The sequence below is a fragment of the Mirounga angustirostris genome, unplaced genomic scaffold (genome assembly GCF_029215605.1).
Source record: "Mirounga angustirostris isolate CCGP_5_RB_7025 unplaced genomic scaffold, mMirAng1.0.hap1 SCAF_9, whole genome shotgun sequence".
NCBI classification, from domain to species: domain Eukaryota; kingdom Metazoa; phylum Chordata; class Mammalia; order Carnivora; family Phocidae; genus Mirounga; species Mirounga angustirostris.
In genome coordinates, this window is record NW_026991717.1 from 129408991 (window position 1) to 129436728 (window position 27738).

The following is a 27738-nucleotide window of genomic DNA, read 5'->3' on the forward strand; positions in this document are numbered from 1 at the left end:
CCTTCCTTGTTGGCCAGCAATGGTTTTCTCGGTTCCGACTCACAAATGCAGTCAGCTTCACTCCGGCCCTACCAGCCCGGGCGCGAGAGGCTCAAGCGTCACGATTCTGCCCTGCGCCCAAAACGCCCAAAACGCCCAAAACGCCCGTACGCTGCCGGTTGCCGACCGGCCGGGGAGGGGGGCGGGTGGTGTCCGACGCGCAGGGCTGGCCAGCGGCCCTGGCGCGAATTCTCCCACCACGGCCAATCTCAAGCTGCCAATGTGCCACCAAGCGGCTCACAAGGCGCCTGGAAACTCAAGCCCGCCCTCGCCCCCCAGGACAGGGTCAGGGGGCGGCCGCGCCACGGGCCGGGGCCTAGAGCCCGCGCGGGAGGGCAGGCGCGCCGGGCCGCAGTACCGCCGCCCGAGGACGCGCGGGCTTCAGGGCAGCGCCCCACAGGGATTTACGCGAGCAGCGCCGGCGGGACTAGGGGTGCGCCGGGAACTCTGTACCTCGCTGCGGGAGCACTCCAACCAGCCCACTCTTTTTCGGATAACAGTCAAGTCCCCGGAGGTGGAGAAGGGTGGAGAACTCTAAAATGTTTCTGCTTGTCTGCACTTCAGTTCACTGTTTTTAATACTAAACTCCCATAACCTGGATTCGCATTAGCATGTGAACTCAGTTTGTCTGTGGTAACAGTGAAGGTCATGGCAACCCCATGTCACTATGAAGAGTCCCAGGGGCTTATTAGCAGGGGGTCGAGCTCTTCAGTTCTCGGCAAGTCAGGATGACGCAACCGCACAGTAAGGAGCTACCTCCGTCGGAGCATTTTCTGTGCGCCAGGACCTCACTTACCCTGCCACAACTCTCTGGGGTCGGCTTCCGTTACAACTGAGCGGAGTCAGAGAGATGGGACAGCTTGCCCAAGGTCACACAGCTGTCTCGTTATAAATGGTCATCAGTGTCAAAACAGTAAAACACCTTTCCTTAAAGTCAGCTACGCCCCATCACAGAATTTACAAAGCATTTTTCCTGCCTAACCTTCTGTGGGACTTACCACAGCAGGCAGAGCAGGGGTGACCGTCCCCATGCTACAGACGGAGATGTGGTTCTGGTGCTGCCAGGTCCAGCCCACGGGGCAGAGAACTAATACATGGGAGGGTCTAGCCTCAGACCCAGGTTCTTCCATTCCTAGGTCCTAGACCTTTCCCCCAAGCCCCAGCTGCCATACACATTGGTCAAGCAAGGGGAATCCATTATGCCAAAGAAGGGGATCAAGAGCAAAATCTAATCACAGAATTGTACTAATACTGTGGGTCTTAAAAGTCAGCAAGGGAGAAAACTTGTATTTTTAGAGAACCAAACTGATCAAAAGCCTCAGATTTAGGGGATCTTGCTATATCCCATTCAAAAGGTACAGGGACAATATGCTTGAAATGGTGGACTGTACTCAAAACAAGTATCATTTGGGGAAAAGACTCAGGTCATACATAAAAATGATGGCTAGTTCTGGGACACTCGGGTGGCTCAGTTGGTTAAGCGTCTGACTCTTGATTCCGGCTCAGGTCATGATCTCAGGGTGGGGAAATTGAGCCCCATGTCAGGCTCCATGCGCTTAAGATTCTCTTTCTCCCTCTCTATCTGCCCCTCCCCCTGCTCACACACTTTCTCTCTTTCTAAGAAAACAAAAAACCAAAAAAGATAGTTCTTGATGTGATTAGGGAAAGAGTATTAACTATGAAAAGGACCCTGTCCAGCTGGCTCAGGGGCTCAGGTAGAATTACCTTTCAGAGACCTATTCACACCCTGTTTCTACCCTGAATCATTGATCATGAATCCATACCTTCCACTCCAGCCAACCTAAGACCCTGGTCTTTACTTTTCAGGTAGGTAAGAATGTTACCAAGAATGTCAGGTAGGTAAGAATGTTTACCAAGAAAAAGTAAAAATAAACTTAAAATTCAAAGCCCAAATTCATTAAAAGCAAACACACTTAAATCCACGGCACTGTTGTTAAGTGGTTTCAGTCTACCTCTACCAATCAATTGCATACTCACTGTAAAATTGTGTGAATTTTCTTCCAGTTTTTGAAGATACTACTATACTTGTGATGGGTCCTCAAGTCTGAGTATACAGGCTATCAGAGATGGGGGAGGAGTCCTAGCTGCTAGGGCACTGGGAGTAACTGGGAGACAGAATGGATAGGCTGATTAATCACTTCAGCTCGATCAGAGGGCAGGGCTCCGGGTGTGGAGACATGGGCAATAAGGAGCCAGAAGCCTGAGCAATGCAGCAAGGTGACTTAGAGTGGCCGCGCTTAAATAACAAAGGCATGAACGCATGGCCAGTGCTTGGGGACTCAAAAAGTTTCGGTGGAAAGACAGAAAACAGCAAGGCTTAGACAAGCAATAACTACTTAATAAAATATCATATACAATATACCTCAATGCAGAACAGTGCAGATGATCAGAGAGTAGGCTGCAGAGATAAACGTGGCTTTAAAATTCCAGTTCAGTCACCCACTAGCTGTGTGACCTTGGAAAAGTTACTTAACATCTCAGAGTCTGTTTTCTCTTCTGAAGGAACAATAGGCCTGTTGTAAGCTGGACATGCCTTGGAACGTGGTAAATGCTCCAGGAATGGCAGCTAGAGATGATGTTATGCTTTTATATTTTGCCCCAAATAAATAAGAAGTGTGCAACTCATGGTTATTTATTATAATGAGTATCAAAGAGCTGCGTTTTCTGCAAGGAACTTCTTTGGGCTCTCAGCTCACTTAATCTTTCTTTTAAAGAGACCTGGAGCTCTCGGGTGTTTTGCTTGACAAAGTGCCACCTTCCCAACTCCAGAATCCCTCTGCGGCTCTCAGAGATCCTGGCCAGGCACTTCAAGCTGTATCCACACACTCTGACATCAGCAACTCTTCCCTTCGGGGAATGCTCCTCTCAGACAACACGCGGCAAGCGGAACAACGCAGCCCCAAACCGCGGCACCACCACACGGTGTTTCTAAACCGGTTGCTCAGCAACCGTACCTCAAACCGGAGAACACTTCCCTCCCTCCCTCCCTTCCTTCTTTCATCCATTCCACCCCCATCCACATCCCATTGCATTCCATTCACAGAGCCTCCTGAGTTTACCTTTTCGCTCCCTCTAATTTATTATCTCGCGCAAAACCACTAAAAGTCTAACCGATCCCCCTTATTTCCATAGATAAACTCAAAATGTTCCAAATACGATGGCAATACGGGGGGCGGGGATGGGAAGAGCTCGAAGACACAAAAGCTGCAAGGGCCAGAAAGGAGAGTCAAAGAGGAGACGCACGGAGCGGGCCGGCGCTCCGCACGCGCCGACGACCGGATGCGGGCACAGCCGCACGCTCGCCTTACCCCTAGCGGCGGAAGGCCTTCCACGACGTTCTTCTTCCCCGAGAGGAGATCGGACACCGGCCGCTGCTTCAGGGAGTCCCTCCTGGCTCGGTAGCGCCCCGACGTGGTGAGGTCGGACTCGGACACGGAGGGCGTGAGCAGCCCCTCTCTGCGGGGCCGGGGGGCCTCCGCGAGCGGGAACGCGGGCTCGCGGCCGTGCAGGGGGCCCGGGCCCGGGGCGGCGGCGGTGGGGGCGCAGGGGCCGCGGGAGGGGCCCGCCGGCGGCTCCGGGGAGTGGCGGCCCCGGGGCGTAAGGGCCTGGGGAAAGGGCACCGCCAGCGAGGCGATCTCCTCCTCCAGGTCCTCCTCGTCCTCGCTGCTGTGGATCAGCATGGTGGCGTCGGAGAGAGACTTCTTGTGGCCGTAGCCCAGGCCTCCGCGCTCGTCCGCCTGGTCCCGCTCGGCCCTTTCGGGGCAGCCGCCGGGCTGGGAGCCCGCCGAGACGGGCCTGGGCGGCGGGTCGGCGGCCGACGCGGACAGGGTGCGCTCCTTGAGCCGCAGGCCCTCGAGGCTGTGCGCCAGCCCGGCCACCTCGATGCTGTTCCTCTTGTGCAGGTGCGCGCGCCGGGCGGCCGTGAGCGGCTCGCTGACCTCCTGCAGGGAGTGCGCCACGGGCAGGCTGGCCTCCTGGAACGTCTGCACCGAGTGGTGCACGCGCCTGGTGATGAGGTCGGGGTTGCTGCTGCTTATGGACAGGTGGCGGGACAGGTCCGGGGTGCTGTTGGCCGGCCGCGGGGGCGGGTGGGGCGGGGGCGGGCGATACACCTGCGTCCGCATGATGTTGGGGGCCGGGTAGTCCTGCGCCTGCAGCTGCGCGTTGGTCAGCTCGGGCACACTGACGGCACCCACCACGGGCCGCCGCTCGGCGGGGTGCGGGTACGGGGATGGGCTGTGGAAACTGTAGTTCAGGCTGAACGGGTAGTGGGCCGACTGCGGGGAGGCGAAGGGGGCGTGCTCCCGAATTTCCGGCTGGCTGTAGACCAGCGCGTCGGGCCTGCTGTAGGCGTACGAGTTGCCGATGTTGAGGTTTCGCAGCGAGTGGCTCTGCCTTCCGGCGTGCACCATGCCTCTGTTGAGCTGCTTCATCACCGTCTCGTAATCGGGGGTCGGGCGGTACGACGGGGGGATCAGGGCGCTGTGCCGGTGGGATGGCACGTAGTCGGGTCTCATGACGTCACTCCCCGTGATGCTCGGGTTAGAGGACATGGGGGACGGCTGCAGGTAGGGCTGCGGGTTGTTCAGGGAGTTAGTGCTGTGTGCACTGTAAACACTGCCGTTTCGGATCCGACCACTGAGGTCAACCTGGGCTCGATCCAGACTTGTCAGAGAGTGACAACAGCATCCATTCTGGTTGGTCGCAAAGAGGTTATCTGGGAAACAAACACATTTAATGCATTTTAAAATGAGATTTTAAGATGTGTAAATCCGACCAATTACTCTAGGCAAATCCTGAGGTAGGCCCTGAACGCTGATGACACTTTCAGTGTAGCTTACAAGAATCCATGCAGAAATAACCTGGCTTTACCCAGGCTCCCTGATGACTGTGGGCATATTATCTCCCAGAGTCCTGCATCCTCATCTATAGAAAGGTGACGGCTCACCCACCCTAAAGGTGGTATTCAGGCTTTGGCCCCTAGTAAAGATTAACCAAATCTAAATCCAATATTAAGAGTACAAATGATTATAAAATATTGTCTTTTTCTGAAAACCAAAAACACGTGTTTTGCTAGAATTGAAACAGACTTTCAGGAACTCTGGGTAGCTGGAGGCAGAGATACTTTTTAAGGCATTGCACCACTAACTGCTCTCTCCCCCTGGTGGGAATGTGGGACTCGCTGATGCTGAGCTAGTTCAAGTACCAACCATGTGTAAAAACCTCCTTAAGTGGAATTCTGGGTTTTCTGTATAGGTTCTTCTAGAATGAAGACAAAAACAATAACTCTGCAGGCTCTACTTCTCCAGGTCCAACAATATCATCCGTGGCTGTAAACCTCACCAGGGGCCAGAAGCCATTCACACCTGCCTCCCACCCCCACTCTGGCCCCACACTCCAGGGGGATGGGGATCCACAGGCAGCAGAATCGGGAGTGCCGTCTCATCTACAGCGGCTGCATGTGTGCCTAGTGGGGCTGGAAGGAGGCATGTTTCTTCTGTCTGATCTGTAGTTCACCGGAAACACCATCACTACTGAGGGTGATTTCTGACACTTCAAAGAGTAGCAGTCAGGTCCCTCAGAGAACAGTTGCCTTTCAAAAGTATTCTTTCTGGGATTCAAGAGCCGTGTAATGGTTTAAGTGATTAGTGATTATCAAAGTGAATATATCACCATCTAGTGTGGGGACGTTACTCAGGTGGCGTGCAAGCCAGGACGAAACAGGGCTCAGATGCATCACTGTATTCTTCCTGCTGACACCAAAGCTTCCTGGTCCCTGTACTGCTCCCACACCTGGAATGCTCTGCAGCCTCCGGGTCCCTGGAGCTCCCCTTTCTCACTGCCACCACAGCTCAGGTCCTGACCCAGCCTGTCTGCACAGGCATAAAACCCACCCCTCCTGGCCTCCCTGCCTGCAGGCTCCTCCCTACACCCCACAAACCATCCCTTTGTGAGCCCGTGTGTGTAAAAGACTATGCTGAGAACCGATGGGGGGAAAAGATGACTGGAATCCAGGTGAGTAAAGGGGAGAGATGTAGACAACAACCACAATTCAAGGACACGTTACACTGTGAGACTCAGCGTGACAGGGGTCCACACAGGAGGAGGGTAGGATCACTTCCAGCCTGGGCTGGGTCGATGGGGACAGGGAGGGGAGAATCAAAAACAGCCTCACGGAGGACACAGCATTCAAGCGGCCTGTGGGGGTGGGGAGGGTATGTCCAGCTTCCGGCAGCAGCCGCTGCGCACAGGATTACCCATCTTCACCCCTGGGTGTCTGTCAGGCATGGTCACATGACTAGCAGAGGTCAAGGGAAAGAGAGCAGAGGGTTGAGAGCCAGTTTCCATGCTCCCTCCCCACCACCCCCCAGACCAACATTCCAGATGGAAGAGGCTCCTCTAGCCAGAATGCCTGAGGCAGGCAGACATGGAGCAGAGCCCTCCCGCTGCCCTCCTGCCGCCGGTAACCTGAGCAGAAGTCACTTCTACTGCATAAGCCGCTGGGGTTTCCCACAGCACAATCTAGCGCCACCCCCCCCCCTCCCGCCATGGGACGGGAGCAGGCGGGCAGGAGAGCACACAATGGCGTCATGTAAGGACTAAGGGCATTCTGGGTGACAGGGCAGCACGGGCCAGGCCAGGAGACCACTTCTGGGGGGGCATCCTCAGTTTGGCTGGAGTGTCAGGTAGCTGGAGACGAGTAAGAGAACAGTGGGAAATAAGACTGGGAAAGGAGCGTCGGGAAACATTGCGGAGAGTGTGCAACACCAGGCAAAAGAATGGTCATGGGGGAGCTGAGAGCTGGGCACCCATGTATCCGGTGAGCTGGGGAGGGGAGAGGTGGAAGCTGGCCTCTCGTGTGGAGCCACCAGCTAGTCGGGTGAGGCTGGACTGAACCAGGGGCAGAGGGACAGGGAGACGGAAGGGATATCGTAGGGAGTTAGAGGCCAGAACGTGTGTGATGGACTGGGTGCTGAGGGGGAAAAAAGAAAAGCAAAATTGCATGCAGTTTGGAATCCAGGTAACCAGGAGAGTGACGTCATCGCAAAGAGGAAATAAGGACGAGGGGGAAAGGGATGGGCTTGTGGAGCAGAGCAATGAGCTCAAATGTGACAGTCTCATTCTCAGCAAGCTGTAATAGCTGATATTATAAGCCAAGTCCCCCGCTGAGGGCTTTTGGTGCAGTGGTTCCCTACCCTGTCACCTGTGGGGCAGATGGAGATGCAGGGCTGCAGATGGGAAATACAGATGTGACAGTCACCCCTGCCAAAATCTGAACTGTGGACGGGGCTGCCGTGGGAGCCTGCAAAGGGAGGGAAGAAGGCCACCCCCGGAGACCTTCCCAGACAGCGAACACCACTGACGGCGCAGGAGGAGGAGAGAGAACCAGTGTCCCGACAAGAGGTTTTTCGAGAGGAGAAAAAGCTCAATTTGCCAGTGAGGAGGTGGGGGGCTCCAGGGACTGAGAGGGCAGCTGGGGCAGCAAAGCAAAGTCGGAAGGAATAAACAGGTACCCACCCACACGGGCACTGCTCTCAGAAGCAGCAGGTGGAAAAGGGAAGGGAAAATGAACTCAAACCATAGTTGGAAGAGAGAGGCGAGGAAAAAGTATTAGGGTATCTGCAGACTAGCAATGCAGACAGAAGAGCCTTTACCCAGCGGCGGGTGGGGCTGGGGGCACAGAAGCACACAAGGGGGGGGGGCACAAGGAGCCCGCAGTGAGGGAGAAAACAGCCCCCACCGAGGTGCACCCTCTGGGAATCCATACTCTGAAGCACAGCTTCCCTGCTGCCCACCTGCCTACCTCACTGTGTGGAAATTCTCCTCTGTGCATGGAAGGCCCGGCACACACAACACAGTCACAAACCACCTCTGGTCCCTTCACACGTGGCTTCTCCCAGTTCCAAGTCCAGCCATACCCCTCACCTCCCCAGTGCCCCTTCCTCAGTCTGTGCCATGGTGTGCACTGTCCCCCAAAACCAGGGGCAGCAATCCCCATCAACTGCCCGCCTCCCTCTCTCTAGCTGCCGTCTTTCCAGAAAGCCCTTCTCAGTCTCCCCAACAGAATGAGAGTCTTTCGTCACATAATCGCTTGCTCTCTCTCCTCAAAACAATCATGTTCTCTTTGTGTTTCAGCTATTTGTGTGCTAGTCTTATCCCCCACCAATTAGATCCTAAGCTTCCTAGGATGTGGAACTACTTCTCTGCATTAAATCTCCGTGGCCTCTGTAGGAGAGCCTCGTACACAGAGGAGAGAGTAAATGTCTCCTGAATGAATGCCTGAGGTTCAGCTTGGGAGGCACTGTCTTAAATACAGCTCCCTACACTAACCGAGTGAAAAATAAAAATAAATAAAAATGAAATGCTTAAACCCTTATAATGGGCAGCTCTCGGGCAGGAAAAAAACCAAAACGAGCCTGGGATATCTTATGCTGGAAAGCAAGGAAACACTCAAAGGCTAATGGGAGAGTGTCAGCAGGACAAAGGAGTTGGCTGAAAGGGGCTCCCAAAGGCCAAACTTGGGATCATTTGAGCATCAGAATTTGATACTGAATATTGCTACACATTTTCGAGAAACTGAATCTAATGACTGCTGCTTCTATGAATCCAGGATGGCTATAATCATGAAAACGATTTGGTTGTAACATCAGCCAAAACTATCCTGGTTCCAAGATCTCCAAGTCTTCATAGATATATTCAAATTGTAATCATTTTGTATGGCATTTCAGATATAGCGTACTTTACCTTGGGAGGAAGTGTATGGTTCTGTATAATGTCCATTATAATGCAGCTGGGGTGGGGGAGGCATCACATAGGGCTGGGGCTTAGGCTAAGGAATGGAAAGTTGGAAACAGGGTTAAAACACATTGCTGCCTATGTAATATATGTAAAGTAAGTCTCTGCTGGTTTCTTTCGGTCCATTAAAAAACTTCTAAGGAAGTTAAATATAATATATAGAAAGTAAACATGAAGACCCTACAGCTCTTACCATATCTGTCACTTTCAGTGTCTCCCAGAATGACAATGCCAAGGCCTACGCACTGATACCAGACATCAGAGATCACAAGAAAACAAGCTGTATCCAAAAAGTCTTTAAGAGCAAGAAGGAATAGACAAAGTTCCCTGAATTCTTATGTAAACATATGAATATAAAAAGTTTTTCTGTAGTGTATTTAATCTTATCAGGCAAAATTAGCTAGCATTTTAAATATCTAACTTCTGATTGCTCTTCACTAATAGTCAAAAATTTTAATACTAGGTTGGACCTAATATTTAAATATGTATAATAAAATAAATATTACATAAATATTAGGGTCAGCCTATGGAAAATTGCCATTTCTTTGGTTAAAAACAATGGAATACCAGCACACTTTCGTGGTCCAAATAAAAAATTAATACTATCAAAAGCATCTTTTATTAAGGAAGATGATATCACTAAAAGAAAAAAGGCAATTATATTTTTCCTTCTTTCTTACCAGGGATACCCTTGAAGACGACCTCCTCCTAATTGGGTTCACTGTGACAGTCTGAGTTTGCCTATAAAAATAAGACATGTCATTGAGACATACATACACATAGTTTTCCTAATTCTGCCAAAATAAATTAATAAGAAGGTAAAATAATAAATCTACTAAAGCAAAAAGAAGACAAACTAATCCAGCCATATATCAGAAAAAAGGAGACTCTCTGTCCTCACTTGGGGCCTCCACCCTCTGTGGCTGCCCAGACCCCTCCGCCCACACTCCAGGGTTTGAGAAGCCTCTTCATGCAGCAACATCTGCCTTGACTGTCGGAGGATGGGCAGGTCTATCTTTTCCTGGGCTATCCAGGTAAAACCTCTGGAATGAGCATATGCAGAGAGGAAAAGCAGCAAGGCTTGATCACCCGCAAACATCCCAGGGAAGCAAGACTCAGTGCAAATGCATCTCTCCTGTGGGCCTGGGTCAGCACTGACCACCTCCATTAACAGTCCTGAGGGGTGACCATCAACTGCCAGCCCAGAAGCCTGAAGCAATGGGAGATGCCTCTTAACGACACATTACAAACATAATCAAGAAATAAGTTTATAACTTTGGTAACTTAAGAATCTGGATTTCCCGTAAGGAACTAAGTTAGAGAAAGCAAAAAAGTAGATTTGGTTCAGTGGGCCAATGGTAAACCTATTTACTTTTCTTTGCAAGAAACTTCTCTCAGATTGGTTTTAAATGTATTTTTTAGAAAGCAACGAGGGGTGCGTGGGTGGCTTAGTTGGTCGTGAGTTCAGGTCCCACACTGGGCTCCATGCTGGGTGTGGAGGTGACTTAAACAACAACAACAACAACAACAAAGAAAGCAATGAGAATATTAAGAAGTGTGGACTAACATTTTTCAGAGAAATTGAGATTTTAAACTATTCCCATCAAGTTCCATCTTTGAATAAATAATTACATCAAAAAGGAACAAGAGAAGAAACAACTCGTGTAATTTTACCACTTTTAAACAGAGGCAGGATTTTTTTGTTCTTGTGTGCAGTTTATTGCAGATAAAATCTAGGAACCTAAACACATAGGATTCTTGGCTTTGTTGATGACTTAGGTAATTTTCCCCAAGTGCTTTTTCTCCCCTTTTCTTTTTAAGAGAGTGACAGAGAGAGCATGTGCACGCATGTGCATGGGGTTGGGGGGCGGGGCAGAGGGAGAAGGAAAGAGAATCGCAAGCAGGCTCCAATCTCAACCCAATGCAGAGCTCAATCTCACCACCCTGAGATCATGACCTGAGCCAAAATCAAGAGTGCTCAACCAAAATCAATTAGGTGCTCAACTGACTGAGCCACCCAGGCACCGCCCCCCAAATTTTTTTAAAAGTAAGCTCTATACCCACCACGGGGCGTGAACTTGTGAGTCGCATGCTCTACCGACTGAGCCAGCCAGGCACCCGTCAAAGCACTTCTTAAAAAAAAATCTTTTACTATCTCTTCCTGGCTCATGAGCTTATGTGACACATAAATACTAATTACAAAAATATTTTGTGACTTTTGGTTATAGTATTCTAAGGACTAATTACTAGAAAACTCAGAAGCACAAAGTAAACACTCAACCTGTTTAATCAGCAAATGTAACATAGTATCAATCCGCACATCTCCTAAATTAACATGATTCTTAGCATTCTAAACACTAGTACCTTATTTTTTTTTAAAGATTTTATTTATTTATTTGTCAGAGAGAGAGATGGTGCAGAGCAGGGGGAGGGGCAGAGGGAGAATCAGTCTCCCTGCTGAGCAAGGAGCCCAATGTGGGACTCGATCCTGGGACTCCAGGATCATGACCTGAGCTCAAGGCAGACGCTTAACCAACTGAGCCACCCAGGCATCTCCCACTAGTACCTTATATTCAAAACCTAAAAATTAGCTTATTTTGAGAAGACCTGAGATAAAATAAAACTAGTGCTTATCATTTCTGATTAAAAATGATCACCAAATACTGGGCTTGAATGAAACTAGGTTGGTATTGCCTCAGTAACAGAGTGTTAGAATAAGGGAACATAAGAGCAATCTGAAAAATGGTCTACCCCAGAATAAAAATTGATTATGTGATAAAGGTGATATTCCAGCTCAGCAGAGAGAAGCTAGGTTATTGGTACAATGGACCATTTATAAGAAGTTCAAGTCTCAAAGCCTCATATAAGGCCACATAAGAAAGTGCATAGCAGATGGATTTAAAAATTAAAAATTTAAATATGAAGTCATAAGTGAACTTACAGAAAATACAAGTGAATACTTCTATTATATATCATAGGCTGAAGACATAGCTAAACCCAAAAGTAATAACAGAAATTACAAAGAAAAAAAAAACTGAGTGCGTATCAGGAACTTAACATCAGGTGACTACAATTTGTTTTACTAGGTGACTTTTTTTAATTAAACGCTTTTTGAAACAATTTCCTTTCATCATCAAAATGTGTTGAGGTTGTTGCTAAAGAATAAGTGTCTCTATTCCAAAGAACATTCCATCTCCCAGAACTTATGTTACTCAACAATAACAAAATGGATGATAGTTCTATTAAGCCTGTATCGATCAGTAAAGCTCTATGGGTCCTAATTGAGGCCTCCTTGGTGGTGGGAGGTGGGATGGTGCACCCGGGTACTCTGGTTTTGTTAACTGCTCCTTAACTGTACATTAAAATAGTCATGGGGCGCCTGGGTGGCTCAGTCGGTAAGCGTCTGCCTTCGGCTCAGGTCATGATCCCAGGGTCCTGGGATCGAGCCCCGCATCGGGCTCCCTGCTCAGCCGGAAGCCTGCTTCTCCGTCTCCCACTCCCCCTGCTTGTGTTCCTTCTCTCGCTGTCTCTCTCTGTCAAATAAATAAATAAAAAATCTTTAAAAAATAAAAAAATAAAATAGTCATTAAAATCAGTGTCCGGAATTTGAAGGCATCATTTTGTAGCCTTGAGGTTTACTTTGCTGCTGCTTATTCTCCATCGTCAGAGCTAGGCTGAAGCAAAACCGGGACCTCTGAAATTTACATTTAGTCCAAAAGGACTGAACTTTTAAATTACTAAAATTCAACAGGCGCCTGGGTGGCTCAGTCGGTTGGGCAGCCAACTAATGATTTCAGCTCAGGTCATGATATCAGGATTGTGAGATCGAGCCCCGCACTGGGCTCTGCACTGGGCGGGGAGCCTGCTTAAGAGTCTCTCCTCCACCCTCTAAGCTTCCCTGCCTTGTGCTCGCGTGTGTGCTCTCTCTCTCTAAAAATAAAAAATAAGATACTATATATTCAAAATTCAGAAATGAGAAGGAAGGGCTGCCACAGAGTAATACTCCAACATGTCCAGACTTGCCCAGCCTGGGGCAAAAATAAACTTAAATGTGTCAAACACAGAATCCAAAGATGCAGAGCTTAGAAGCAGAGGCAGTAACTCCCATATGCACTATCTATTTCGGCAGCACCCAGTGCGGGGGCGACACTGTCCACTGCAGAGGCGACTTCTTACTAAACACAAAGCAACACGTCTTTCTCCTGCCAGACGGCTCCACTAGGCAGCCTCGCCATCGGTTCTAATACCCACCTCCTCCTTCTTCCTGCCGCTGTTCTTGTAACTGCAGCTCACGGGGAGACCAGCTAGTCTAATCCTAGCAGACAAGACCAAATGGTCTAACTGCTGGTGGGTGTTTTCCAGACTTTCTGGGCAGTTACTATGTTGATGGGTGCTGCTAAAAACGAGACAGCTGAAGAACTCTTAGGAATAAAATCACTGGAATGTGTGCCTTGGAGAAGACAAAAGGAGTAAAGGCTGCTAGCCCCAGTAAAATAAGTATGACTTCTACTGAAACAGTGCTAAGGACAGAACATGATTATCTCACGGAATCTGAACCCCAACACCAGGAGGGATGCCAGCTACTCTCCTGATTTTACAGAGGAGGAAACTGATAGGTAGGTTAAGGAAACTGCTCTTGGTCACATGACCAGGAAGTAGCAGAACCGGCACTGGAATCAGGCCTGTCCGTCGGATTACCGAGCACATGCTCCTAACAGTCCATTATTTGCTGACCCCTTCCCTGGCCCCAGATGATCTGTAAGCTCCATGGGGACAAAAGGACATAATGGTATCACTGGTGCCCGGCACACAAAGAAGCCTCAAATGTTTGTTGAGCAAACAAGTGACACAGTGAGTGAGGACGGAAGCAGATGCTAATTACTGAGCATTTACAGTGAAGCTATTTCTAAGAGTTGTTTCAATTTTGCTTTGTGGGCTTCTTTTCTCATAGATTTATAGCTAGTGAAGAGGAGATTTTGATGAACAAAAAATGTGTTGGATGGTGGAAATACCTAGAAAACGTTGGTCTCAATGACCTTCTCTGATGGGACAGGGCTATTCTATCTCCTTCCAGGCCTCCTCCAGTCCCTGTATTTTTTTTTTTTAAAGATTTATTTATTTATTTTAGAGAGAGTATGAGTGAGAGAGTGGTTGGGGGAGGGGCAGAGGGAGACAAGCAGACTCCCCACTGAGCGGGGACCCCCCCCCACCCCCAACATGGGGCTCCATCCCAGCACTCTGAGATCATGACCTGAGCCGAAATTGTGAGCCAGATGCTCAACTGATTGAGCCACTCAGGCACCCCTCCTCTGGTCTCTTTAAACCCTGCAGTGGGCCTAGAAGGGGCAGCCCCATCCCCTTCCAGGAAGGGCCTTCTCCAGTCAGTGTTCTGGTCAGAGTCTCCACAACACAAGTGGGCACACACCAGCCCTCTCACCTGCTGGTGACTGAAATTCAGCTCTCCCTCTAGATAAAGTCCCTTGAAACCTTGATCACATGGCTCTGCAGATTCGGGGAATACCCAATACCATACCGTCCTCACCAAGATTCTGTTTCTCTCCCAGTCTTTTTCTTATGTAAATTAGAGAGGCTGATTACAGCAGGACCAATTCTGGGGTTTGGAAGAAGTTATCTGACGACACAGACTGACCTTATCTCCTGTAATTCCTAAGCTAACCCTAAAGGAATATTAACATTCTTCTTCTCACATTTTTAAGGCTTGGGTGACACAAAAAGATGACTTGTTACTTGGAGTACCTTGTTTAGTGCTCACTTCGGCAGCACATATACTAGAGTACCTTGTTTAAAAGTGGAGGGAGGTGGCAAGATTTATGATGGGTCGTGTCATTTTATAAAATCTAAAATATAGTCATCTGGGTCAAGTTTGGGTGAGTCGCACAAGGCCATCCCAAACACCACTGAATTACGTAACAGGACTGAGGGGTGGGGGAGGGGACACTTTAAGAGCAAAGTCCTCCTTCTATACAAGTAGAACATCTCCCTGAGCCACCAGGCGCCCCAGGCTGACCCAGTCGTCCGGAATCCAATGTCCAATTTCAGGCCTGCTACAGTTCCATTAAATGCCCATCACACTGTAAAATGACCCATCCGGACAGTGAGAACAAATCTACCAATACTCTAGGATCGTTGTATTAAATATGACTGAACAGTCTAGGTTGAGAGCCTTAAAAAAAAAAAAGACCATAAAATTTAAAGCTATTTTTAGTTTTATCACCCATCAAAACATTAAAAGCTAAGAATTCATTTACTTCACCCGAGAACAAGTGCTAATGGTGAAATAAATTCGTTTCCCACAGAATGCAGGTGTCCTCCATCATAAATAATTACACAGGAATAGCTCATGGATATGGACTTCCTTAATCTACTGGATGTACAGATTAAAAACAAAATGTAGAAAATAGCCCTTTAAAACTAACTATTTCACTTTTGAAACTCTCATGTTTTCTTTTTTTTAAAGATTTTATTTATTTGAGAGAGAGAGAAAGAGAGCAGAAGCGAGGGCGGGGCGGGGGTGGGGGAGGGAGAGGGAGAAAAGCAGACTCCCCGCTGAACACATGGGGCCAAGTGGGGCTCAATCCCAGGACTCTGAGATCATGACCTGAGTTTAGTCAGCCGCTTAACTGGCAGCCACCCAGGTGCCCCCTGTGTTTTCTTTATATAGACATATGCAACTGAAGACCATAATAATGTAGTTTTATTCCTATTTATCAAGAAACAGTAATATTACAAAGCTTAGATTTCTACAACAAAACTGATTTCTTTTCCATCTGAACTTTAAAATCATTAGTAGGTGGTGATTTGCCAAAAAAAAAAAAAAAACTCCTTTAAAAAAAGGCATTGGGGTGCCTGGGTGGCTCAGTCGTTAGGCGTCTGCCTTCAGCTCAGGTCATGATCCCAGGGTCCTGGGATCGAGCCCCTCATCGAGCTCCCTGCTCAGTGGGAAGCCTGCTTCTCCCTCTCTCTTTCTCCCTCTGCTTCTGCCCCTGCTCATGCTCTCTCTGTCTCTCAAATAAATAAATAAAATCTTTAAAAAAAAAAAAAAAGGCATTAACCACCAGCCAATATGGATGCCTACTGGAAAGAGATGATGTTTTGCAGGCTATTCAAAATGATTGCTGATTCTCCATTATTTTCCAGAAGAGGGATAACTGAGGTCATAAGGGTTCCACGCTATGAAGACCCTCAAACTTATGAAAAGGCTGTGCTCCTCCAGGGTGCATATCTACTGCGTGAATCTCAGAAAACTGCTTCTGCATAAAAATAATGTCACACGTGCTCAGGTAACCAAGCCAGCCCAGGAGAGCCCCAAATGTGACTGGCCTGGACTCCTAGCACCACTGAATCTGGCCACCAGGGGAAGCACGTTCTCACACAAACACGCTCAGACCTGCAAGCTCAGCGCAGCCAGCAGAGAAGTCCTCCCATATCCACAAAGAAAGCGGGGCTCCTCCTCCCCCTCAGGTCAGTTATCGCTTTCTCAAATCCCATCAGCAGACCAGCAGCGGACTCAGAGAAAAGCATGGTTGGGGGTGGGGGGGTGTTACTCAGAGGGGAGAGGAGGACTGGGACCTATGGGCTAATCATTGGCTGGTTCTCCTGTAGGGTCACCCCCAGTCACTTCCTTTTCTTTCATGAGTCTCAAAGATGGGTCTGCCCTTTGCACAGTTATTCCTAACAAGTTTTATTTCACACTTTGGGGTACCTATAAAAAAATAGAAAGCACTTCCATAGACTTTCCTCTTCCTTCTTGGCCTGAAGGGAAAATGTCCTCTTCAGATTTTTTTCTTCCAATTTACAATCAGTGGTAAAAGGAAATCAACAAGGAGCAAACGGGCTCTTTCTTCTCCCTTCTGACGCCCATCACCATCTCATTCAGGCTTCCACCATTCACTAAGCCTTGGGTGCCAGGTGGCCCGCCGGCCACTGGGGTGCCGGCAGACAAGCCGGAAAAGCCGGGTTCCCGTAGGACAGCAGGTCCGAACCACGCCAGAGGCCCAGCCTGGGGGCGGGGTGCTGGGAGTGCTGGCTGTACGGCAGGACCACGACACTGCAGGCCTCTATGTCCCCGCACCTTCATCTACAAAAGGGCAGTAGGAATTGTACCGAACCGGGGTACTGTAAAGATGAAAGGAGATAAAACTCTCTGCATAATGCTTGGCACAGAGAAAGTATCTACCGAATCAGACTCATTGTTATGCAGGTGGTAGGAAACAACCAGTACTTTGAGAATGGTACCAAGGACGAAGCAAACTAAATGTGGGGTGGCCTCCAGGACGGCCGCACTTAAACTGGATCAGGACAAACAACGAAGAGCCTGCCAGAGACGGGGAGAGAAAGCATTCCAGCAAAGCCTGGGGCTGTGAGAGGCTTCAGCGTTGTGAGGACTATGGGCTCTGGGGCCAGGATCAAGGGTCAGCTGGGCAGATGAGCCCAGAGGAGGATCACAGGAGTCCTGCACTTCACGCCGTAGCTAAGAAGGGTGCGGAAAAGCACAGGCTCAAATGTCGTTCTGAGCTATCACTTTGGGTAAAGTGCTACATCTTTTGCTCATCCATCCAGAAAACTGGCTGGAGCCAGGTGAGATGGGGCAGGGGAGCCAGATGGGAGGCAGCTGCAGTGGGCCAGAGGAGAGAGAACAGCTTAAAAGAAGGTTGTGGGGATGGACCGCAAGACTTCCAAGTCTCAGTGCAGAAGCCTTTCCTGGTGTGGCAGTTCTGGGTTAGGAACCCTTCTCCTAAGGGCTCCTACAGCACCACGGACATCCCCAATCAGACCTCTTAACATGCGTTCCTTCAACAAATTCAGAAGGCCTACTGCGGCCCAGCCCCTTGCTCAGCACCAGGAACACAGGAGTGAACCAGTGTCTGCCCTTTGCACTGCTGTGGTGCCTACCTGCTGAGAAGAGATGGAGGCAATAAACAAGTAAGCAAACAAATACACAAAGTCGGTGGGGCCGAGTCCTATGAAAAAGAATAAATCAGGGCAAGGGGATAAAGAGAGACAGGCAATGGGCAGGGAGGGAGTACCCAAGGCAGCCAGGGTACGTCTGATCAGACAACGGATGCAGTGGGAGAAGGAGGCATGGGAAGGAAGAGCATTTCAGGCTGAGGAAGGGGCAAGCACAGCGTCCCTGAGGGCAGAACATGTTCACAGACCAGAAAGGATCCTAGTGTGGCTGGGACAGGGTGAGCAGGAGGAGGGTATAAAGGAAACAAGGTGGGAACCAGGCAAGGACCAGACCTCGGATGGTCTTGTACTTTTTTTTTTTTTTTTTTGTACTTTTAAGCATGATGAAATGCCAGTGCAGGGTTTAAAGGGCTAGAGGATCTGACCCATATTCAACTAAGACCAGTCTGGCTGACATATGGAAAGCAAGGTATAGGCAGGGCAGGCGCGGACATAGGGAGAGCGTTAGAAGGCTCCCGCCACCCTACAGCTGAGAAACACTGGCGGCTTGGCATGAGGTTGTTAGCAGAGGAGGTGGTAAAAGTGGTCAGATTCCAGATACATTTCGAAGGCAGAGCTTGCTGATGAATTGGATGTGGGATGAAAGAAACAGGAATCAAAATGGAATTAAGTAGGCCTGGGGCCTGGGCAACTGTGTGAATATGGAGTGCTGCCATTTATGGAATGGGAAAGAACAGGGAAGAAGCAGATTTGGGGGCAGGCAAAGGAAGAAAGCATCAAGTTTGGGTTTCGACATATCACATCTGAGATGCCTCTTAGGTCCCCAAATGGAGATGTCAATAGGCAGTGTCGGCTGTGCTCAGGGAGAAGACTGAGCTAGAAATAAAACTGGATGCACTATTTGTAAACCTGAATCAATGTGAATGAGGAAGGTGCGGAAGAGGTCTGAGGATTAAACCAGCAAAGCTGACTGAGAAGAAACAGCCTAGAAAGAGGAAAAGCAGGACGGTAGGGTCCTGGCAGATGACGAGCAGCAGGGTGCAGGAAGGGAGGGGTGGCCAGAGGTGTCTGTGTATGACAGCTAGGGGAAGCAGGGTGGGAGGAAGGAGAGAAAGCAAGCATATACGACTCCTATGCAGAAATGTGCCCTAGAGGAGAGCGGAGATAATGGAGCCCTGGCTGGATGGCATGTGGAGTGAAGGACAAGTGTTTCGAGATGGGCAATTTTATTACAGCATGTCTGTATGCTGATGGGAATGATCCAGCACAAGGCGGGAAACCCATGGGGACCAAGAACAATGTACATTAGGAAGAAAAGGTATCAATGCTTCAAACGGCTTGACAAGCTGAATAATCTTTAATTACTCAAGATGCTGATTAAAAAAGAACATTCTCTTTTTAACTTTCAAGAGTTAATGATTTTAGTAAATAGGTAAAGAAAATCTTAGAGGCATATATCTGTAGTTTTTAGAAGTTGTTCTGAAGGAAAAATGAAAATATTTTTGAGAGCTATTTTAACATGAAAAAGCAAAGAGTTTGTGTTAGTAATGTCATAAAACTGTTCTCTTCTACAAAATTTGCCTTTCTAGAGGTTACCATACAGCTCAAGATAAAAATGTCTAACCTCATTATTTTCTACCATTTCCATGAACAGGCTATACTCACAGGCTGCACTGATTTAGTCTGTAGAATTTGTGTCGTGCAACACAGAGTCTCCACACGTACTTTGCGGTTTCCATGTCTTCCTAGCAAATGAAATATTGCACAAAGTAAATGAAAACACATTTACAACTTGATGCAGAGTTTGTCTAAGGACAAGACATAACTGGGGGATATATTACACCAAAGTCACTTTTAACACACTGTTGATTCTTTCATTTTCTAATGCTGTGCCTATCACATGAATGCCATAATTAGGATTTAAATTATGAAGACAAAAACAAAAACAAAAAACACTATTCTAAGGTTGTGACTCTTACACGGAACTGTTTCAAAGTGACGTAGAGATTTTAAAATTATAAAAATATCAACTTTTATTTTGACGAAGATAGGCAAAGACAATTTGAAACAAAACGTTTCAGTGAGTTAATACTGCTTTTATCAAGAGAGCAAAAGTGAGTAACTGTGAAATAGTATTTCTACAGAGCCCTTCCCTTAGCAATGGAAATTAAGATATTAGAACTTACTTTCTCCCCTATTTAGTCCCTTTAGTTTAGTTTAAAAATCATCATACCACATAGTATTTATCCAAGGACTCATTCATTCAACAGCATTTACTGAGCAACTACTTTTTGCCAAGGGCTATTAAGCAAAATGTTATAAAATTTTACGTTTTATATAAGGATTAAGTATTACAATTTTAATGCCACCTCCCTCCCCCAACACACACACAGAAATGCTAACTTATTAACTTTTAGGAAGAACATTCCACGCAGATTCCTAATGTTTACTCACAGTTTGAAACTGGATGGTCTCCTCTTTATTGGCCAGCTCTAATGCAAAGAAGGACTTATTGTGGGACATGTTAGCAATATCATGCCACCTAAAGAACAACAAATAGAAAACAGCAATGTGAGTTCTACCTAGAGGTTAGAATATATGATTTTTCCTTCTCAAGCTTGAGGTATCAAGTTAACATTTGTTAATCATTTTAGAAAGAAAACAGTTGTTTTAATCAGCTGACATGCATCTTCTCATTGAAGTGACAATAGCTAGTCGCAAAAAGTAAATGCATGTAGACTAAGTGAAGGCAAAGAGTACTTAAAAATGTAAGATCTCTTTATCCTCATTTGCCAGATTAGTTGGATCAAAGATCCCTATCTTAGCTGATTGTCAATGCCTCCTTCATTCATTTAACAAACATCTTCAAGGGCACCCATTATTAGCAGTGCCAGAAATTGTGTTAGGTTCCCAGGATACCAAGATCAGTGAGGCACAGTATAGTGCTTCCCTCAAAGGGACACAGTTGGAGGGTGGGTGAGAGAGAAGAGAGAGGCAAGCAAGTATCATTAAGTTTTGCAGGTATACAAGGCAAAAGGGAGGCACAAAGGTGGAGGACGGGGGCTCCGAAAAGCTTCAGGGTGAAGAGTAAGTTCAAATGCCAGGAACCCAAAGAGTGAACAACTCTGGATGAGTTCACTAGGATTCAAACTCCTATCTTATATTTTCTAACTGTATTTGACCACATTTAGATTTTATACATTAATATTTTATTTTATTACATAACTATATAATTTTATGAAGGGGAAAAATGGCCTGAAAGAAAAATTTTACCCCTCTTTATCTTTCTCCATTACATTAGATTTATTTATTTTAAATTTATTTAAATAAATAAAATTAATTTGCAGTGATTCAATGTTCATTGTGGTTTTTTTTTTTTCTTTAAGATTTTATTTTTAAGTAATCTCTACATCCAACATGGGACTCGGACTTACAACCCGGGATCAAGAGTTGCATGCTCTACCGACTGAACCAGCCAGGTGCCACTTAATGTTTAATTGTTAAACCTAACGGTTATTAGCATCATATTGAAGAAAGCAATTTTAAAAATTCCTATCCAGTGAGATAGAAGCTGGCTGGTTGCCTTCAGTTTTCAAGTGGCCCTGTGGCCACCATCAGTGCTGCCCTTCTGGCGCAGTCCAGATCCTTCTCTGCCTCCTGTCCCCCAATTCACATGTTGGGAAGACTTAAATGAGCAGCTTAGGGCCATGAGAGCAACTGCCAAGGAGGAGTACTGCCCAACCCAGGGCAATATGGTCTAGGAGTGGGTGTCTGCTCCCCAAGCCAGGTACACTCTCCATGGTCATAATCGCCATGGAGAATTCAGAGCCCCAAAGGCAGTAGTGAAGCAAAAGAAATAAAGAAGAAATGTCAGCTTAGAAAAAAAAATCTTCAAAGGAAAAACCAGTTCTCAAGAAGAAATAGGATGGTTTTTAGAGGGCTTGAGGAGTGGGGAATTAAATTCCTTTTCATAAAAGAAGCTATTTAACACAGTGATTAAGAGCTACTTGAAGTGGAGAATTGGAGTTCTTGGTTATGCCAGTTAGTAACTGGGTGACCTGAAGCAAATCACTTAATTTTCCAAGTCTCAGTGACCCCATGTGGAAAAGGGTGGTCATAGCGTCTGCTCAAGAGTTGTGAAGATCACATGAGAAAACATACAGAGAGCACTCAGCACAAGCACATGGTAAATACAAAGGAACCCAGAACCAAAAATGGTATAATGTTTTACTGCTCTACAAAAACAATATAAACTTTTAATTTTTCATCAAGAATAGAATCGAAGTAAATAGACTCTCAGAGTAAAATTGGAAATATTTCTATGAAATGACACTTTGGATTTTCTAGGGTATGGACTTTAAGATATGAAAAGGCAGGGATTGAGCAACATCATCCAATTTGCCATCTTTAAGATATAATTTGGAACCCAGAAATTTAAACCACCTGAAATTTCATTGTTTGGGGTTGGCCACTATTAGCATATTGCTATAGATCCTCCTTTTTTTCTCTTTCTCACTACATACATCCTAAGATTTCCACAAATGACTAGTATCACATTTTTACAATCAGGAAAAAAAAAATGAACATTATACAAAAGTATCTGAACTTTGCTTAACCAAAAAGAAAGAAAGGAAAAGAAGAGAAGAGAAAAAAGAAAAGAGAAAAAGAAATTTGCTTAGACTTTGGGATTTTAGGAATTTTGGTACATAACTAGAGTCAGAGAAAGGCCCAGATTTTCAACAAAGAGACAGTCCTAGAAGCTAGAGCTGAAATTAAAAACTCACATCAAAACAAAGAATGGCCTCCATATGGCAAGAAAAAGGTCACACACTTTTAAGCATTTCATAAGCAAGCCATCATTACAAGCATTATTTTCCACACATTTGGTTTTAAAGAAAGTGGCTCATGAAAGAACCACTGTAGTCGGGGGTTATTTTATTCTAGGAAGGGTATCCTTCCATTTCCTACTGAGACCCTGGGAGAGATTTGTGGGCCATATTACTAGTATAGGTACTAAAAACTGTCACCAGGAGGAGCCACCGGAAGTGCACAGGAGGATGTAAGAAAAGTACCTAAATATCACAGGAGGCCTTCCATTCTTGTGTTTCACAAAGATCCCTTCAAGACATGCTCCAATGGATATGTCACTGCCTTGGCTATCCTGGAAGGAGAAAGCACAGAAAGCAGCAGTCCGGCAGTAGGTACGTGAGAGGTGTGACAACCACAGCCAGCTCCCTGGGCTGGTTTCCCAGACAAAAGATGCTCAGAAGATCTACACTGGAGGGCAAAATCTGAACAGTATCAAGGAATCACCTTGTCAATAAGTATGAAAACAGGAAGCGTTGGGCTCCTTAAGGAACTAGACTTCAAGAGCATTTCAGAGAACAAACTGCAAAACAGTAATGTTTTACTGTGAAATTTTGGTCACAGGATCTCCGCTTTCAAGTTTCCAGACTTCCGCACATCTCCCGCCTCTTCACAGCAGGGTATCCCTGGGCCTCCCCGCTGTCCTCTCAGGGCTCCTGACATTAATTTGGAGAACCCCGGCCTCTGCGCCATGCTCACCTTCGCAGGGTAGCTCTCTTCTCCGTAGCCATCCATTCTCTCTACCTCCTGCATGTACAACATTTCCGCATCAGGAGCGGTGAGCCTTCTGCAACCCAAGAGATGGGAGATTGATCACCAAACCAAAAAGGGAAAAAAGAACAAAAGGCTATTCTAAAAAGCTACATATCAATTTGGCATTAGACATTTACAAACATTTCAAGTTCTGAAGCATCTGAAATTCGTTATACCAACCCATCAACATCGACTGAAAACCAGCTACATGCACAGCACTGTGCTAAACCCTGAGGGTTAGTCATAAGGATCCTCTCCCTGTACTTCAGGCAGGCAAGAGGGACACGGGGAATAAAACTCCCTAAAAAAATCTTCACTGAAAGCTGGAATTCTTTCTAAACCATTCAGTAACCGCTCATTATCTAAAATATCAGGCATTACTAAGCATCGTGTGCTAAATGTCAAATGACCGGTGCAGGAAATAAGGGTTAAAAGACTAAATTACGAGGATGGGTAGGAAGGCTGTGCGGGTAAAGAAGGTGCTCAACTGCATGGAGACTCGCCTCCCTGGCCTCATCCTCTGCTGCTCCCCCAAAGCCACAAGGCAGCCCACATTGCAACCAAGCCATGATGTTCCCTCATGCCTCTGGGCCTCTGCGCATGCTCATCCCTCTTCCTGGCACACCTGTCATTCACCCGTGCACCTGATCAATCCCTAACATCCTCGAAGAGTCGGCCTATGTTGTCCTGTGATTGCTCTGAGTGTAAGTCAGATGCCCCTGCTCTGTGCAGACCCACCACATTCTATGCACACCTCCCCCACTGCACTCATCTCACATTGTTAGTTTATAATTACTATCCCAATGGGTCGTCCTGCCTGCCCTTTAGACTCCAAAGCAGGGAATACATTCTTTGATGGCAGGGAAGTGTTCTATTTATCTTCGTGCCACAGCATCCAGCCTCATACACAATAGTAGTACTGAACTATCTTTTTATTTTTTTTAAAGATTTTATTTATTTAAGGATATAATCAGATAGACCTGGGCTCAAATCCCAGCTCTACCACAGGTAACTGTGGACAAGTGATTTAGTCCTTTTGAGCTTGGTTTTTCCAATCTGTAAGAAGAGAATATCATTTACCTTAAAGAGTGGTTATAAGAACGTAATGACATCGAAAGTACTTGGAACTGTGTGGTGCTTGGTTTCGAGGAAGACCCAGCATTCTCTGGGGGAGGATTTTTCTTACAGATGACACATCAGATGCACTACCAAAGAAAGTCATCACCGACCCAGAAGCAGGGGTCAGGGCGATAAGCACCACATGGGGCTCTTGGCACAGATTCCCCCAGAAGACAGAGATGCAGCGTCCAAAGGTGTACGGGGGGGGGGCCTATACGTGCTGCACCGTCAGAGAAAACAAGTCTCCCTGCTCTTGCATTAACCCACACGGCCTACGAACGTTACCACCAAAACCTTTAACAGAGGAGTGAAGAAGTGGCGCCCTTCCCCAACCAGCGGCTTCCACTCTTCTCCGCTTCCTCACTGGTAAACAGGGCTACTAAGTGAGCTGATAGGGGAAGTACCCAGAGCAGCCCCTGGAGCACCATGAGTGCGCCACGCTGCTGGCGACCCGCAGTCGCAGTCCCAGCTACGGCAGCGGTAAAGCGCAAGTGTCACTGTGTCAATACCCAGTTCACAGTCAAACCGGCTTTGCTTCCGTACTCTTGCCATTTCTTATTTCTTAGTGTTACCTGTATTTCTGATGCAGTAAGGCCACTTTCTGGGTTGCTTCTTCCAATACTTTTTCATCTTGTAACCACCCCTGAAGAAAACACACTGCAGTAAGTATGGAAACAAGCCACTGACTGTTAGTGGCTCTTAACACTCTCGGGCAAAATTCAGACTAGTATCGGTATGTGGGAGATTTGTTTAAGTATGTGATCATGATCTTGCTAAGGAATGAAGTAGCTTCTGCTCAGGACCCAAAACACCTGCCCTGCGTTCTCAGTTCATCCCAGAGAAAGTTCCAGCTGAGTTATGTCAGGTCGGTAACACCAGTTACCATCAGCCAGTTCCGAGCCCAGCACATCTTGGGCACTGCCTGGCTGGCTGTGTAGACACTCAGAAGAGCATCGTACCAGCTCTCTTCGTTGTTCCAATGCGGTTTTCCTGTCAATCACATCCGTAGTGACTTTAAAATGCAGACAGCGCTGTCCTTTTGCCCTCTACTTTTTACACTGCTACCGAGAAGCCAAACGCATTCCCACATAACTGTGAGGTTTTGAGCCTTCGGGTAAAAGCAAAACCTCTGTGTGGTTGCTCAGAAGTTGGAAGTGAATCCCTCTCTTAGACTCGGACCCAAACACAAAACAAATCTCTCTGGCTGCAGCCCAGGGACTGCACACCCTTCCTTTTCTGTGGGTTTACAAAGACCAGTGAGACTACAATGAGGGAAGCATTTACATTTGAGTTGTTTATAAGAGGCAATTGATTTTTTTAACACTCTTCCAGCCTAGTAAGTCTACCATATGGACTTCATTTCAGGCGATATTAAGGATATGGAAATAAACTATTTATAAAAAGCCCAAAGTCAAAAGAAGTTCTTACCACAGGAAACAAGGCAAATTTCTGAAGAAAGTCCTGGGACTCATACTGATCAAAGTCACCAAAATCAGCTATACAAAATGACAAATATTCACGTCAATTATATTTAATTGGCACAGGAAAACATGCACAACTAAATTCAATATGCAGTATATAGATGGTATGCTTATGATTTAGGAATCAAATGTGCCTTACAGCTATAAAGTATTTTTTTTAAAGTGTTTTTTTTGTTTGTTTTGTTTTGTTTTTGTTTTAGATTTTTATTTATCCATTTGAGAGAGAGAGCACATGAGAGGGGGAGGGCCAGAGGGAGAAGCAGACTCCCCACTGAGCAGGGAGCCCGATGCGGGACTCAATCCTGGGACTCCAGGATCATGACCTGAGCCGAAGGCAGTCGCTTAACCAACTGAGCCACCCAGGCGCCCTAAAGTGTGTATTTTAAAAAGTCTTTTTATTTATTTATTTTTATTTTATTTTATTTTTTTTAAAGATTTTATTTATTTATTTGACAGAGAGAGACACAGCGAGAGAGGGAACACAAGCAGGGGGAGTGGGAGAGGGAGAAGCAGGCTCCCCGCAGAGCAGGGAGCCCGATGCGGGACTCAATCCCAGGACCCTGGGATCATGACCCAAGCCGAAGGCAGTCGCTTAACCAACTGAGCCACCCAGGCGCCCTAAAAAGTCTTTTTAAAAATATTAATTAGATAGATTCGTGTGTCTTGACTTGGAAAAATGCCTACTAATAAAGTGAAAAAATAAGTTACATAAACTATATGTATTATGATTTCATTTCTAATAATTAACAATGAGACAAAACATACTCTATAATCACGTGTTCTTACTTATGCACAGGAAGATGTCAGGAAGAAACCAAACTGTTCATAGCAGTGATCACCTCTAGGGAATGGAATCAGATCACTTGAAGATGTTATAGCAAAATGTATTTGTTTAGAGATTTTTTGTTGTTTAAAAAAAAATGACAGTTCAGCAAAGACCTTATGAAAAGCTCTTAAAGCCAATGATTCTTCTGATTAAGTTTCAATTTCCAAGATTAAATGCCAGTTATCATTTGAAATAATGCCCCATCAGAAGTCTTCCCAAAGTATATACATACATGTAAATACATATTGACTGGACATGAAAAATAACACAACCAAGTAATTCAAAAATTACTTGTGAAATGCAAAACTTTATCTGTTATGATTGACAATGCTCTATAATCCAGGACAAGTGCGTAAGAAACCAAATAAATGGTGTCCACTCAGAGTGTAAGTGAACATAAGGGCACCTGTGTGGCTCAGTCAGTTAAGTGCCCAACTCTTGATTTCAGGCCGGGTGATGATCTCGGGGTCCTGGGATCAAGCCCTGCATCAGGCTGCACACTCAGCAGGGAGTGTGCTTGAGGATTCTCTCCCTCTGCCCCTCCCCACCCCTCTCTCCACAAAAATAAATAAATCATTAAAGGGAAAAAAAGTGTAAGTAAACATAACTTTATCAACCTCATTGTTTGATCTTTCTTCCTAAAATATTAGTTAGCTATAGATCAAGTACTTGAACTAGAGGAATACATATTATCAAATGTTGTGTGTGTGTGCATGTGTGTGTTTTCTCTAATTTCGGTCTGTTTGCTGTATTGACATATGCTAACATGCTTAACCTTTCGAAGTCTCTTATTTCACAGAAGTAATCCAAATTCATTTCTTCCTACAAGAAAACTAATTTCACTAACACAAACACTGTTATAGAAACAGTAACTTTAAGAATCCCTTGCTGGGGCGCCTGGGTGGCTCA

At 46.5% G+C, this 27738-nt stretch overlaps 1 protein-coding gene across 3 annotated transcripts in view; it reads right to left on the minus strand.

The window, feature by feature from the left end:
• The window catches only part of PTPN21 (protein tyrosine phosphatase non-receptor type 21), a 74551-nt gene that overhangs the window by 10087 nt on the left and 36726 nt on the right, over window positions 1-27738 (minus strand). For all 3 annotated transcript variants that reach the window (XM_045901368.3, XM_045901367.3, XM_045901370.3), the window contains exons 5-13: window positions 25951-26018; window positions 25095-25165; window positions 23350-23437; window positions 22857-22945; window positions 20239-20326; window positions 19450-19529; window positions 9537-9597; window positions 8806-8890; window positions 3369-4777 (exon numbers count right to left, since the gene is read on the minus strand). In XM_045901368.3, the coding sequence (XP_045757324.1) occupies window positions 3369-4777; window positions 8806-8890; window positions 9537-9597; window positions 19450-19529; window positions 20239-20326; window positions 22857-22945; window positions 23350-23437; window positions 25095-25165; window positions 25951-26018 (2039 nt within the window). The remainder of the gene's footprint in view (window positions 1-3368; window positions 4778-8805; window positions 8891-9536; window positions 9598-19449; window positions 19530-20238; window positions 20327-22856; window positions 22946-23349; window positions 23438-25094; window positions 25166-25950; window positions 26019-27738) is intronic.